General features: G+C 43.3%; 1 protein-coding gene across 1 annotated transcript in view; it reads left to right on the top strand.

The window, feature by feature from the left end:
• The window catches only part of LOC126156041 (adenylosuccinate lyase), a 79,202-nt gene that overhangs the window by 41,399 nt on the left and 23,406 nt on the right, over positions 1-14,397 (top strand). Inside the window, exon 7 of the mRNA XM_049916274.1 lies at positions 5,780-5,960. Coding sequence (XP_049772231.1) covers positions 5,780-5,960 — 181 coding nt within the window. The remainder of the gene's footprint in view (positions 1-5,779; positions 5,961-14,397) is intronic.

Raw genomic sequence — 14,397 nt, 5'->3', positions numbered from 1 at the left:
TGGTTCCCGGCAATGCGGACCCCTGTCCTTCGTGGATACAGGGGTTATTACTGCAACCATAGCACTTACAATTGTGTGTCAGGTGGAGCCAGCGTGTATGTCCTTACCTCTGTATATAGTGCTCCTGTGCCCCTTCAAACATCATTGGAAGCTGTGGCTGTACGCGTAAGGACTACCCAGGACATAACCGTCTGCAGTGTCTATCTCCCTCCAGGTGGTACAGTCTCCCTGACTGAATTGGCTGCACGTGTCGCCAACTCCCCACGCCTTTTCTTCTCCTGGGGGATTTTATCGCCCACAATCCCCTGTGGGGTGGAATGAAGGTTACTGGCCGAGGCAGAGAGGTCGAGAATCTCATCTCCCAACTCGACCTCTGCCTCTTAAACACTGGCACTGCCACACATTTCAGTGTGGCGCATGGCACGTTCTCGGTCATAGATCTGTCGTTGTGCAGCCCAGGGCTTGTACCATCGGTCCACTGGAGAGTCCACGAGGATTTGTGTGGTAGTGACCATTTTCCCATTTTCCTTTCACTACCACAGCATCGCTCCCTTGAACGCTCGCCTAGATGGGCATTTCGCAAGGCAAACTGGGACACGTTCTCCTTTGCTGCCACTGTTGAATCTCTCCCCCATGGTACCATCGATGTGGCAGTTGAGACACTGACTGCAGCGATTGTTTCCGCTGCGGAACGTGCCATTCCTCGTTCGTTAGGGTGCCCCCGGTGAAAGTCAGTGCCTTGGTGGTCTCCAGAGGCCGCTGACGCCATTACAGAACGTCGGCGGGCTCTTCAGCGACATAAGCGGCACCCGTCTCTGGAGAACCTTATTTTTTTCAAATGTCTCCATGCTCAGGTCCGGAGGCTTATCAAACGGCGGAAACAGGAGTGCTGGGAGAGGTACGTTTCCAACATTGGTTCCCGTACTTCACCCTCCCAGATGTGGATGAAGATTCGGCGCATCTTTGGATTGCAGTACTCTACAGGTGTCCCAGGGCTTACCATCAACGGGGCGGTATCCACCGATGCCGATGCAATCGCCGAGCATTTCGCACAGCACTATGTTTGGGCCTCTGCGTCGGGGAATTACCCACCTGCGTTTCGCGCGCTCAAACGCCAGGAGGAAGGCAAACGGCTTTCTTTTGCTTCTCGCCACCCTGAGCCATATAACGCCCCATTTAGTTTGTGGGAACTCCAGAGTGCCCTGGCACAGTGCCCCGATACCGCCTCTGGGTCAGATGGCGTCCACAATCAGATGCTCAAACACCTGTCCCCAGACTGTCAGAGATGTGTTCTTGCCATCTTCAACCGCATATGGGGCGATGGTGTCTTTCCGTCGCAGTGGCGAGAAAGTGCCATCATTCCGGTGCTGAAGCCTGGTAAGGACCCGCTTAATGTGGATAGCTATCGGCCCATCAGCTTGACAAATACTCTGTGCAAGCTACTGGAACGTATAGTGAGTCGACAGCTGTGTTGGCTGCTCGAGTCTGGGGGTCTTCTGGCTCAGTGCCAGAGCGGCTTCCGTCAGGGCCGTTCCACCGCCGATACTTTGGTCCTCCTTGAGTCTGCAATCCGCACTGCTTTTTCCAGGCGCCAACACCTCGTCTCCGTCTTTTTCGACTTCTCCAGAGCATATGACACGACATGGTGGCACCATATTCTCGCCACGTTGCACGGGTGGGTCTCCGGGGCTCGCTCCCCATTTTTATTCAGAATTTTTTTTATCTGTTCGGACATTCTGCATTTTAATTGGCACCTCCCATAGTTCACTTCATATCCAGGAGAACGGCGTTCCACAGGGCTCTGTATTGAGCGTGCCCCTTTTCCTTGTGGCCATTAATGGCCTTGCAGCAGCAGTGGGGTCGTCTGTCTCACCCATGTTATATGCTGACGATTTCTGCATCTTTTTCAGCTCCTCCACCATTAGTGTTGCAGAACGTAGGTTGCAGGGAGCCATACGCAAGGCGCAGGCGTGGGCCCTAGCCCATGGGTTTCAATTTTCTCCTGCGAATACTTGTGTTATGCACTTTTGTCGGCGTCGAACTGTCCATCCCCACCCTGAGCTTTATCTTCAGGATGCCATGCTCAGGGTTGTTGACACTTACCGTTTTCTGGGATTGCTGTTCGATGGCTGGCTTACTTGGCTTCCACATATTCGTCAGCTCAAGCGTCAGTGCTGGCAACATCTGAATGCCCTCTGCTGCCTCAGCAACACAACTTGGGGTGCAGATCGTAACACGCTGCTGCAGCTCTACAAAGCCCTTGTGCTGTCCCAACTGGATTATGGGAGTGTGGCGTATGGCTCAGCGTCGCCCTCTGCGTTGCAACTGCTGGACCCCATTCAGCACTGTGGAGTTAGACAGGTGACAGGTGACAGGAGCATTCCGCACCAGTCCTGTTAATAGCCTACTTGCTGAGACTGGGGTTCCTCTGCTCCACATTCGGCGTCTACAACTCTTAGCCAACTATGCTGCCCACGTTCGTTGTTCTCCTCGTCACCCTAACTACGGTCTCCTTTTCGCTAATGCGGCAGTCCATACCCCACACCGGCGGCCTCGGTCAGGCCATGCCGTTGGGATCCATGTTCGGTCACTCCTTAGTGACCTCGACTCTTTGCCTCTTCCATCTGCTTTTCAGGTCCACCCACATACACCACCTTGGTGTATTCGTCGGCCGCAGCTTCGGCTGGACCTCTCACAATGGCAAAAGGATTCAGTTCCTCCTGCAGTCTTGCGCCGCCAATTTCTTGCTCTCCTCGACGCATCCCGCGACTCGGAGGTTATCTATACAGATGGCTCGATGGTTGATGGCCGTGTGGGGTACGCTCATGCTCACGCGGACTATGTAGACCAGCGCTCCTTGCCAGACGGCTGCAGTGTTTACACCGCAGAGCTAACAGCCATTTTTCGTGCCCTTGAGCGTATTCGTACCAGCACTGGCGAGTCTTTATTCGTACCAGCACTGGCGAGTCTTTTGTCATTTGCAGTGACTCTCTTAGTAGTCTACAGGCTCTTGACCAGTGCTACCCACGCCATCCCATTGTTGTTGCCATCCAGGAGTCCGTTCATGCTCTTGAACAGCGTGGACGTTCAGTGGTGTTCATATGGACCTCGGGACACGTTGGGATAGCGGGAAACGAACACGCTGACAAGTTAGCTAAAGAAGCCACCCGCACACTGCCGTTGGAGATAGGCCTCCCGGCAACTGATCTCCGATCGGTGTTACGCCGTCGGGTCTTTGGGATGTGGGCAGACGAATGGCGCACTCTGTCTATACCCAACAAGCTGCGGCGTGTAAAGGAGACCACGACCGTGTGGGGTTCCTCCATGCGGGCCTCTCGCAGCGATTCTGTTATTCTCTGTAGGCTCCACATTGGTCACTCTTGGCTGACGCATGGTCATCTGCTGCGGCAAGAGGACCCCCCCCTCATTGTCGCTGTGGTGAAACCATGACAGTGGCCCATATATTGTTGGAATGTCCTCTTTTAACCGCCCTCAGGCGAACTTTTAATCTCCTGGGTGATTTATCGTCTCTTTTAGGTGACGATGTCTCTATGGCAGATTGTGTTTTATGTTTTATTCGAGAAAGTGGCTTTTATAGGTCCCTCTAATTTTATTGCATCACCCTCTTTTGTGCTGTATCTTTTACTTTGTTTTGTGTTGTAATTCGACTCCACCCTAATCTTTTAGGCTGGAGGTTTTAACGTGTTGCAGAGTGGCTGTCTCCTCCTATTATTTTCGTGATCAGCCAGCCACAGTCCTCTGCTGTGCAGTTTTAATTCCTTCTGCCTTTGTTCTCTATGTTGTTTTTGTTGCTGTGCTCCGTTTTCCGTGGGGCTTTACTTCCCCCGGAATTTTTATTTTAGTGCTTCGCCGGACTGGTGGATGGTTTCACTGTGATCTGTGTTTTTATGAAACAAGGGACCGATGACCTTTGCAGTTTGGTCCCTTTAATCTTTAAACCAACCTATTTGTTGTGCAGCCTGAATTTAATTTTTGAAATACAATCTTCTTTGATGCTGTAATTATAACTGCTTATAATATTATCAATAAATGTTGAAGTAGTTGCAGTAACTCTTGTACATTGGCCAAAAATTAGATATAGCCCATTTGTGGCTATCAGATTCTTTAAATGTAAAGCAAATTTTACATCAGTTCTTACATCTATGTTGAAGTCATCACATATAATTAGTTTCTTATGCAGTTTTTCAGTTTTTAATTTATGTAAAAGAGTTTCAAATTTCTCTAAGAATACAGAGCTTACATGGTACTCAGGGTTGCAATACATACTGACGATACCATTTTGTACTCTTCAAGTTCTGTGCAACAACTTTCAAAAGTAATTTCTTAATTTTTGGCTAAAATTATCTCTCATTTCATAGTATAATGAAGAATGGACTAATATGCATGAGCCTCCATACCGTTTAGTTCTACAAAAGCTGTTGGCCAGTGTGTAATTTGGAAGTTTGTTGGGTATATTGATATTTCCACTTTTAAGCCAATGTCCATTCAGATATTATATTTACTGACTGTTTCATACTGTCTAACAGAATTTGCCTATCGTAAAGCTTTCCAATCATTCCTCCAGACTGACTTCCAGTGTTCAAAGTAGATGGTTAACTTTAACTGAGTATGGATTTTACTGAGGGAGAAGGAGGTACTCATTGGTGATTGTTTAGCAATTGTGATAGATTATTAGGCAAAATAACCTTAAATGATACATAGGAGATGGTTTAAGGATTATCTGAGCTGATAGCTTTAAACATTCCAGCAGTTTGATTGATATATTTGGATAGCACATGTTTTCGATGTCAGATGTATCATTTGGGCATTTTATGGCTGCAAAAAGAGTGGCTTTTTAACACTGGAAAGGTGCCAGATGTTATAAGAGGGGCATTGCATGTGATTGCTGTATCTGATACAGACAGTTGTTTTGAAGGAATCATCAGAAAGGTGAAGATCTACACCCAGAAGGAAAACTCCTTGGTGAGTGGGTTTTGGGGCAGGTGTTGAAGTTCTGACAAAAAGAGCAGAGGATATCCTTCCCATAGATTCAAATCACAAAGAGGTCGTCAGTGAGATGCTCCATTTTATAAAATTGCTTCACTACCATTTGGACATACAATTAACCTTGTGCCCATTGCGTAGTGTGGGCAGTCAAATGTATGAATACTCAAGTAGGAAGAATATCTAAAAACTAAACTGCATTGGCATATTCTACTCTTCAGATAAATTCTACTGTTCATTGTGAATCACTGATTAATTAGTTCTTGATTAGGTCGGTCACACAAGTATTTGAAATCTTCTGCACACTGTCTGTTTTATACAGCAAAGGAAAATACCAGTCAAACAAATGTAGCTTTTAAGAAATGGAAATCTTTATCATATTGCCAACTTCTGACAGCATGTTATCTTGTTAAAGCATCTAAAGCTTTGTGTAATTGTGAAGAAATAATTTTATTTTTGCAGGTAGCTTCAGCTTTTAGATTTAGAATGAGCTTAGTGTGCTCACCCTTATTTAGAGGAGAAGGTGTTCCTTTTTTTTCCCTTTCAGGTGCCAATGGGCTGGGATAGCAGTCCCTATATAAAATAATAAAAACAGTTTTCATTCTTACTTTTTGTAGTTGAGAAAATGAAATGAAAGTCTCTATTTGTTTCTTGATGTTGCACGTAAGAGTTGAAAAGCAGCTTTGTTTTTTGTGGTGATAAAAATTTGTTCACCATGAAAAGCTATTCAAAAATTTCAATGTGGGCACTCATTTGCCAATCAAATGTCTTTCAGGAGAATTACATTGGCTGAGGCTTTCCTGTCTGCTGATAGTGTGCTGGTTACATTGCAAAATGTTTTTGAAGGCCTGGTAGTGTATCCAAAAGTTATAGAAAGGCACATTCGGCAAGAACTCCCTTTCATGTGTGCAGAAAACATCATTATGGCTATGGTAAAAGCTGGCGGTGATAGGCAGGTGAGTACCAAAGTATATCTTGATCAACTAACATGTAAATGGGACAATGAATGTAGGATAATTGTAAAGCTAGTTGTATGAAAAATTATTGTTCAAATGATGAGATTATTGTGGAATATATTATCATGATGTCTAGCCATTTGCTGGAAAATATTTCATACATACTGGAAGAATGTGAAGAATCATGGAACCCAAGTTTCTCACTATAGCACATAGTCATACTACATTACTTTCTGTGCAATTTATCATACTTAATCTTGAGCTAGTGGCCTGTTCCAGAGACACAGTTTTGTTAAATTAACAAGTTGTTCAGCCACAATGACAGCACTCATGCTGTAACATTCATAAAATTTTTGAAGTGCTACAAAAGTTGATTATTTTTGTCATAAAAAGCTGCTGTAGAAATAATTAATACTTAGAAATTTTAGTACATTTGCAGCCATAGATGTGTAAGCATGTGTGTATTTGCAGTAATTGTCACATACTGTTAATGCAAAGGACACAAAATTAAGCATTTTCATAATAGTAGTCAGTATTTTGTAAAGAGACATTACAATATAAACTAATTAATTGCATTACATTATTTTAATTCACTGTTTTTGTGCCCTATATACAGGGCTATTACAAATGATTGAAGCGATTTCATAAATTCACTGTAGCTCCATTCATTGACATATGGTCACGACACACTACAGATACGTAGAAAAACTCATAAAGTTTTGTTCGGCTGAAGCCGCACTTCAGGTTTCTGCCGCCAGAGCGCTCGAGAGGGCAGTGAGACAAAATGGTGACAGGAGCCGAGAAAGCGTATGTCGTGCTTGAAATGCACTCACATCAGTCAGTCATAACAGTGCAACGACACTTCAGGACGAAGTTCAACAAAGATCCACCAGCTGCTAACTCCATTCGGTGATGGTATGCGCAGTTTAAAGCTTCTGGATGCCTCTGTAAGGGGAAATCAACGGGTTGGCCTGCAGTGAGCGAAGAAATGTTTGAACGCGTGCGGGTAAGTTTCACGCATAGCCCGCAGAAGTCGACGAATAAAGCAAGCAGGGAGCTAAACGTACCACAGCCGACGGTTTGGAAAATCTTACGGAAAAGGCTAAAGCAGAAGCCTTACCATTTACAATTGCTACAAGCCCTGACACCCGATGACAAAGTCAAACGCTTTGAATTTTCGGCGTGGTTGCAACAGCTCATGGAAGAGGATGCGTTCAGTGCGAAACTTGTTTTCAGTGATGAAGCCACATTTTTTCTTAACGGTGAAGTGAACAGACAATGTGCGAATATGGGCGGTAGAGACTCCTCACGCATTCGTGCAGCAAATTCGCAATTCACCAAAAGTTAACGTGTTTTGTTCTATCTCACGGTTTAAAGTTTATGGCCCTTTTTCTTCTGCGAAAAAAACGTTACAGGACACGTGTATCTGGACATGCTGGAAAATTGGCTCATGCCACAACTGGAGATCGACAGCGCCGACTTCATCTTTCAACAGGATGGTGCTCCACTGCACTTCCATCATGATGTTCGGCATTTCTTAAACAGGAAATTGGAAAACCGATGGATCGGTCGTGGTGGAGATCACGATCAGCAATTCATGTCATGGCCTCCACGCTCTCCCGACTTAACCCCACACGATTTCTTTCGGTGGTGTTATGTGAAAGATTCAGTGTTTAAACCTCCTCTACCAAGAAACGTGCCACAACTGCGAGCTCGCATCAACGATGCTTTCGAACTCATTGATGGGGATATGCTGCGCCGAGTGTGGGAGGAACTTGATTATCGGCTTGATGTCTGCCGAATTACTAAAGGGGCACATATCGAACATTTGTGGATGCCTAAAAAAACTTTTTGAGTTTTTGTATGTGTGTGCAAAGCATTGTGAAAATATCTCAAATAATAAAGTTATTGTAGAGCTGTGAAATTGCTTCAATCATTTGTAATAACCCTGTACTTGTATAGCAAATGCAGATTAACCTAATCTCAGTCTCTGTTGTATTGCCAGCTAAATCACCTATGGCAAACATCATCTTCCACTAAAGAATGTTTAGTAACCTGGTATTTTTCAGTGTGGACAAATGTGGAAACCACCACAGAGTAATGAGAAGTGGTTAACAGTGTGAAGACTCCCTGTGTTTTTACATACAAGATTCCTTGAAGCAATAAGCTGGCCTTTGACACTGTAGTAGTTGCATTTATTGTGTCACGATTATGGAAAAGTAGTTGATTCTAGGACTTGAAACTCACGTGACTGTAGCACAGGTAGAGTTAGAACATTTAGCATCAGGAATAGTTAGCAGGGAGTTAAGAATAGTGTAAATAACTGAACTGTGGTCAGACCTACTACGGTCGCAGGTTTGAATCCTGCCTCGGGCATGGATGTCTGTGATGTCGTTAGGTTAGTTAGGTTTAAGTAGTTCTAAGTTCTAGGGGACTGATGACCACAGATGTTAAGTCCCATAGTGCTCAGAGCCATTTGAACCATTTTTTTGGTCAGACCTAACAAATCAGGCAAGAGGTTTAAGAGATGCTGCGAGTCTACTTGCATTAGTCTCCTACAGGATCAGTGCTATGAAGACTGTTGACAGAACTGCGCAGACATCTCCCAAGGGTTCAGGAAAACTGACAAGGCAAGGAAAATTGTGCAATCTGATGCTATATCTAGCCAAAGGGTTACAAAGACCAAGAAAGCCCTCCTACCATGTTATGAGAGAGGAATTTCTCAACTATACAGAACTCCTTTGGTAGTGAATATCAAATAACTAGCATTTTTAAGCCAGGTGCAGCACTCGCCAATGTCGCCTCAGATGTAGACTTCTTTGGAAAATTCTTAGAATAAAAGAGCATGTAATGATTGTAGGCACAGGTCATGAAGGGGGAGCAGATAGTTTGGAGACCATAAGCCAACGTATGCAGTACATACATACATACATACATACATACATTAATCCTTGTTCCATAGATCATGAATACGACATTTTGTAATGATGTGGAACGTGTCACTTTAACATAAGTTTTCTTCACACAAAATAAGTATTTTTTTTTACAGATAGTACATCATACCTAAGAATTCATCTATTGTGTAGGAGTTGTCATTTAGAAATTCTTTTAATTTGCTTTTAAATGTTGGTTGGATATCTGTCAGACTTTTAATACTATTTGGCAAATGACCAAAGATTTTTGTGGCAGCTTAATTCACCCCTTTCTGTGCCAAAGTGACATTTAATCCAGAACAGGGAATATCATCCTTTCTTCTAGTGTTGTAGCTATGCACTTCCCCGTTATTTTTGGACTGGGATGGGTTATTAATGAATATATGTATTGTGAAAGTACTGTGAATATCCCAAATTCCTTAAATAAATGTCTGCAAGGTGTTTGGGTGGGCTCCAGCTATTATTCTGATTACACGCTTTTGTGCAATGAATACTTTCTCTCTTAATAGCGAATTGCCCCAAAGTATGATGCCACATGAAAGCAGTGAATGAAAATAGGCCTAGTAGGCTGATTTACTGATATGTTTATCACCAAAATTTGCAGTAACTGTAATAGCATAATTAGCTGAACCTAACCATTTCAGCAGATCATCAATGTGTTTCTTCCAATTCAATTTCTCATGAATGCACATACCCAGAAATTTTGAGTATTCTGCCTTAGCAACAGACTTCTGTTCATAGTTTATATTTATCAATAATGTTATGCCATTTACTGTACAGAATTGTATAAACTGTGTTTTCTCAAAATTTAGTGAGAGTCCATTTGCAGGGAACCACTTAATAATTGTCTGAAAGACTTTATTTGCAGTTTCCTCAGCTGATTCTTGGTTCTTGGGTGTGATTGCTATACTTGTATCATCAGCAAAAAGAACTAGCTTTGCATCTTCATGAATATAGAGTGGTACGTCGTTACTATACATTAAGAGCAATATGGGACCCAAGAATTGCCCCTGTGGGACACCATTCTTGATACCTCCCCAATTTTGGGACTCTGCTGGTTTTTGCAGACTATCTGTACTGTTAATTTCAACCTTCTGCATTCTTCCAGTTAAGTATGAATTAATCTATTTGTGTACTGTCCCACTCATACCACAATACTTAAGCTTATTGAGAAGAATTTCATGATTCACGCAATCAAAAGCCTTTGAGAGATCACAAAATATGTTGATCGTCACATTAGACACATTGCATGTGAATGCGATGTTAAGTTTTCACCTTTCTGTGAGCAATATGAAAAGGTCTGGATAATGTTTTCTCTGCCAAATATGTAAATACAGAGCTTGAAGGGTTGATCAACATGGTGGGGCAATTACACATGGGCGTGACTGATGGATCACATGTCACAAAGTCATACCACACACAGGATGCTTCCAGGAAAAGGTTACTCACTCAACTAATATTCAGAGCACGTCTGGGTAACCAGACCAGTAATTATATGTGAATGCAGCTACCCGGATGGAAGCCTGAGAAGTTTTCATCAGACCAGTAATTGTCACTAAGTCTTTCCTAGGGTAATCCTGAAACGTGTTGCTGCTAAATTGCAATAAATTGCCAGTTGTATTAATTAGTGGGAAGCCAAAAACTGCAGTATAAACAAACACACACACACACACACACACACACACAAAATCATTTGAGTGCCCGTACTGCTGCACCATACACCTATCCTCTCCACACCAATATCTAACTCCACAGTTACACTACACAATTCCCATAATCTGCCAGTTTGTATAGCAGCAACATAAAGTGCAGTGTTGAGTATGGTTGTGACAGCAAAGGAAAGTGCATTTTTTAATGATGACAGCATTCTCCTGGATGTTACTGCTCAGAGCTGCAGGTTCATCCAGATAAAAAACTACTTGAGACATGAACTGTGCCATGGGTGCTGGCCTGTGGTGGCAGTGTTATATTATAGGTGACATTCACCTAGGCTTTCATGGGACTAGTAGTAGTAATCAAAAGATGTGGACTATGAGAACATTATTGTAGATCACCTGGATCCATTCAGGCTTGATGTGTTCCCTGATGGTGGTGACATCTTCAAACAGTATAACTATCCCTGTAACAAGTCCAGAAGCACACTAGAGTGGTCTGCAGAGATCTGTAATTAACTCAATGTGATGTGTGGGCCTCCAACTGAATTCTGAAGAACAGATCGGGGACATTATTAGGCATCAGTTCTGTGCCCATAAACCTCACGTATGTAATTTACAGGAACTGTGTGACACGTGCAAAAACATTTGTTCCCACATACCTCCAAAAACCTACCAAGAACTTGTCAGATCCATGCCATACAGAATCACTCATGTTGTGCTCCAAAGCTGGACCAGCATGCTATTAAATAGGCAGTCATAATGTTTTGGCTCATATGTGTATATTCTTATCAGCAATAAAATTATCACCACCAACCTAATGCCAATATAAACCCGTCCAGGTAATAGTAGCATCACTTGGCAAGGAATGACTGTTAGACACACACACACACACACACACACACACACACACACACACACACACACAGAGAGAGAGAGAGAGAGAGAGAGAGAGAGAGAGAGAGAGTGCATGTAGTATCTGTGAGCATGCTGCCCTGTTTAGAATGGGGAAGGCGTGTGACCAAACTGAGTTTGACTGAGGGCAGATTGTGATAGCCCAGAGGCTCAGCATGAACATTTCGAAAATTGCACAACTTGTTGGGTGTTGAAGGAGTACTGTGGTAAGTGTCTTCATCCCATAGAAAAACCAAGGTGAAACCACATGCAGGTGTCGTGGGGTTGGGCAGCCACCCCTCATTACAGATGTCAGACGTTGTAGATAGGGCAGACTGATAAAACAGGACAGGCAGCAATCTGTGGTGGAACTAACATCAGTATTTAATGCTGGGCCAATACAAATGTGTCTGAACATGCAGTACACTGAACACTCCTAACAATGGGCCTCTGCAGCCAACGACCCGTGCGTATGCCAATGTTAACACCACTACATCGGCCACTATGACTGAAATGGACATGTGATGTTGGCACTGGATGTTGGTGCAGTGGCAGAGCATTGCATGGTATAATGAATCCTGGTACCTTCTCCATCATGCTTATGCGAAAGCACGAATCCAATACCTTCTCCATCATGTTTATGGGAAAGCACGAATCCATTGTCTTTCAGGGGAACAGCTTCTTGACAACTGTACTGCAGGATGGAGACAAACTGGAGGTGGTTCCATTGTGCTCTGGGGAACATTCATGTGGGCATCTCTGGGTCTAGTGGAGCTCATGCAAGGCACAATGATAGCCAAGGAATATTCAGGGTGTATACGACCCGGGAGATCCGGGAAAAACCCGGGAATTTTTTCGTCCGGGAGAAAGCTGGAAAAACCCGGGAATTTTTTTGAATTCCGGGAACTTTCCCTTGTTTTAGTTACCAGTTAAATTTTTGTGATTTTGACTGGTAAGAACCAATACTCTAACGAAGGATATTACTGTATCCCGCTTCTGCAGAATAATGTTGCAGGGGGGGGGGGGGGGGGGGGAAGCTTAAGTCACAAAGGCAAAGGAAATACACCATATACAATAACAAAACACAGTGCTCATACAAGCGTCTGCCAAGTGTGTCAAAGGCTTTAGGAAGAATATGTAGTGCTTCCTAACAACAAATTGCATCCGATGAGCATGACATGACAGCTGTTTACATTTGATTCATTTTAACAATTGTGGGCGAGATCTTGCGCATGCGCAGTTGAGTCGCCTATGAGTAGTACCTTCTCCCGCTTCTGGCTACAGATATGTGGCTGGGCGCCACTACCTAAATTGCTGCGGTTCGGAAATATTGTAGATCCAGGGCTGATGCACAGAGCAGTCTTGCGTTGTAGGGGAGCGGTGGGTAGTCTCCACGAGACCTGTGTTTACGTTTAGTGATTTTGCTGTGTCCTCTTCGTTTATTGCTCTCACATTAAATGAAAACAAAATGGATTTCTGTGGCCGGGAGCTACCAAATGAATTAAAATACATTCGCATAAAATATGTTGTTGGTTTCAGGTTTTATTTCCACCTTTCTGACAGTCAAGCATTAATCACCTTGCAGAACAATGAAGTTATTTTGGTCGGTTTGCTAAAGAGGTTTGGCTTTCATTAATATTTTGTGCTGAGGCAGTCAATTTATTTGAAACGAAGTGTTTAATTTCACTCTGTTGGCTAGTTTAAACTGTTCGCTGTATTTCAAGTGCACGTTTTCCATCTTCTAGCTCTAATGGCATTATGCCATAATAAAGAACCAAACATGAGATATAGGTTTTCCGTGATTTCCCTAAATTGCTCCAGGCAAATCCCAGGATGGTTCCTCAAAAAGGGCACGGCCGACTTCCTTCCCTGTCCTTCCCTAATCCGATGAGACCGATGACCTCGCTGTTTGGTCTCTTCCCCCAAAACCAACCAACCAAACATGAGATAATACAGTACTGGTACTCAAGAAAATTTACATCCGAATCTGGACATACAGTTGGGTACTTTAAGCCAAATTATGCATTTTAGTACACGAAATTCCGATGCTCCTGAAGTATCCTTTGATGTCTTGTTTCTTTTATAACATAATGCAAGATCTTTTAATGTTTTACTCGTACGAACATATGGGCTTCCTGCCCCATCATAGCTGCGCAGGCGCAATGACGCCTGTTACCTGGCGCTCTCTGGCAACTGCTGAAACGAACCAATTTCTAACAGGTCACGGGAAAATATTGCGAATGGTGGTTTGAAAAGTGTTACTTTGAAAGTAAATTTCCTTATACGCAAGATGAACTATGTGCGAGAATGTACGATGAATTTCTTAAATCACAGAGCGTTTGACTCTGATTTAAAAATCAACTCTTTGAGGACGACCATCTAGAAGAATTTCGAGCCCAGGAGATCAGAGATTTATGTTGTTATTAAAAATTTTACTGGCACATTTGTGTGATGTATCTTAAAGTGTAACACGCGCAAAATGATCAGCATTATATGTGGAAGCGTAGCTTCTCTTGCAGCTTATTAATCTTCGAGACCAATATTATTTGTGAAAGCTTTGTTTTTCTTCTAGCAAAACTATGTATATTAATTTAAACCATTAATTTTTCTTTTTGTGTGTTCGCGGTACTTAAGAGTGATCTTGCTATTGGTTGACTACACTACGTGTCCTGTGCTGTCATCAGCTGCCGAGATCACGTGACGTGAGCTATGACTGGCTTACAAAAGCGCATCACAATCTCGATTTCATTGCTTCGGAAAGTAGCATGCAGTGTTTGGTGGAATTCAAATTTATACCTCTGTAAAACGTAGTAATGCAGCGTACATGTTGCCGCACATCAAAGATCTTTCCAAAACATGTTTTTTTCCCCCTGGGTTTCGTTTTCTAAAGTGCCGGCAAATCCTACGTCTGTGTAGAAAACCATAAACATTCTAAGGATTGATAAGCTTTACAGTGCC

The sequence above is a fragment of the Schistocerca cancellata genome, chromosome 2 (genome assembly GCF_023864275.1).
Source record: "Schistocerca cancellata isolate TAMUIC-IGC-003103 chromosome 2, iqSchCanc2.1, whole genome shotgun sequence".
Classification (NCBI taxonomy): Eukaryota; Metazoa; Arthropoda; class Insecta; order Orthoptera; family Acrididae; genus Schistocerca; species Schistocerca cancellata.
This window is presented reverse-complemented; position numbering and strand designations above follow the sequence as displayed.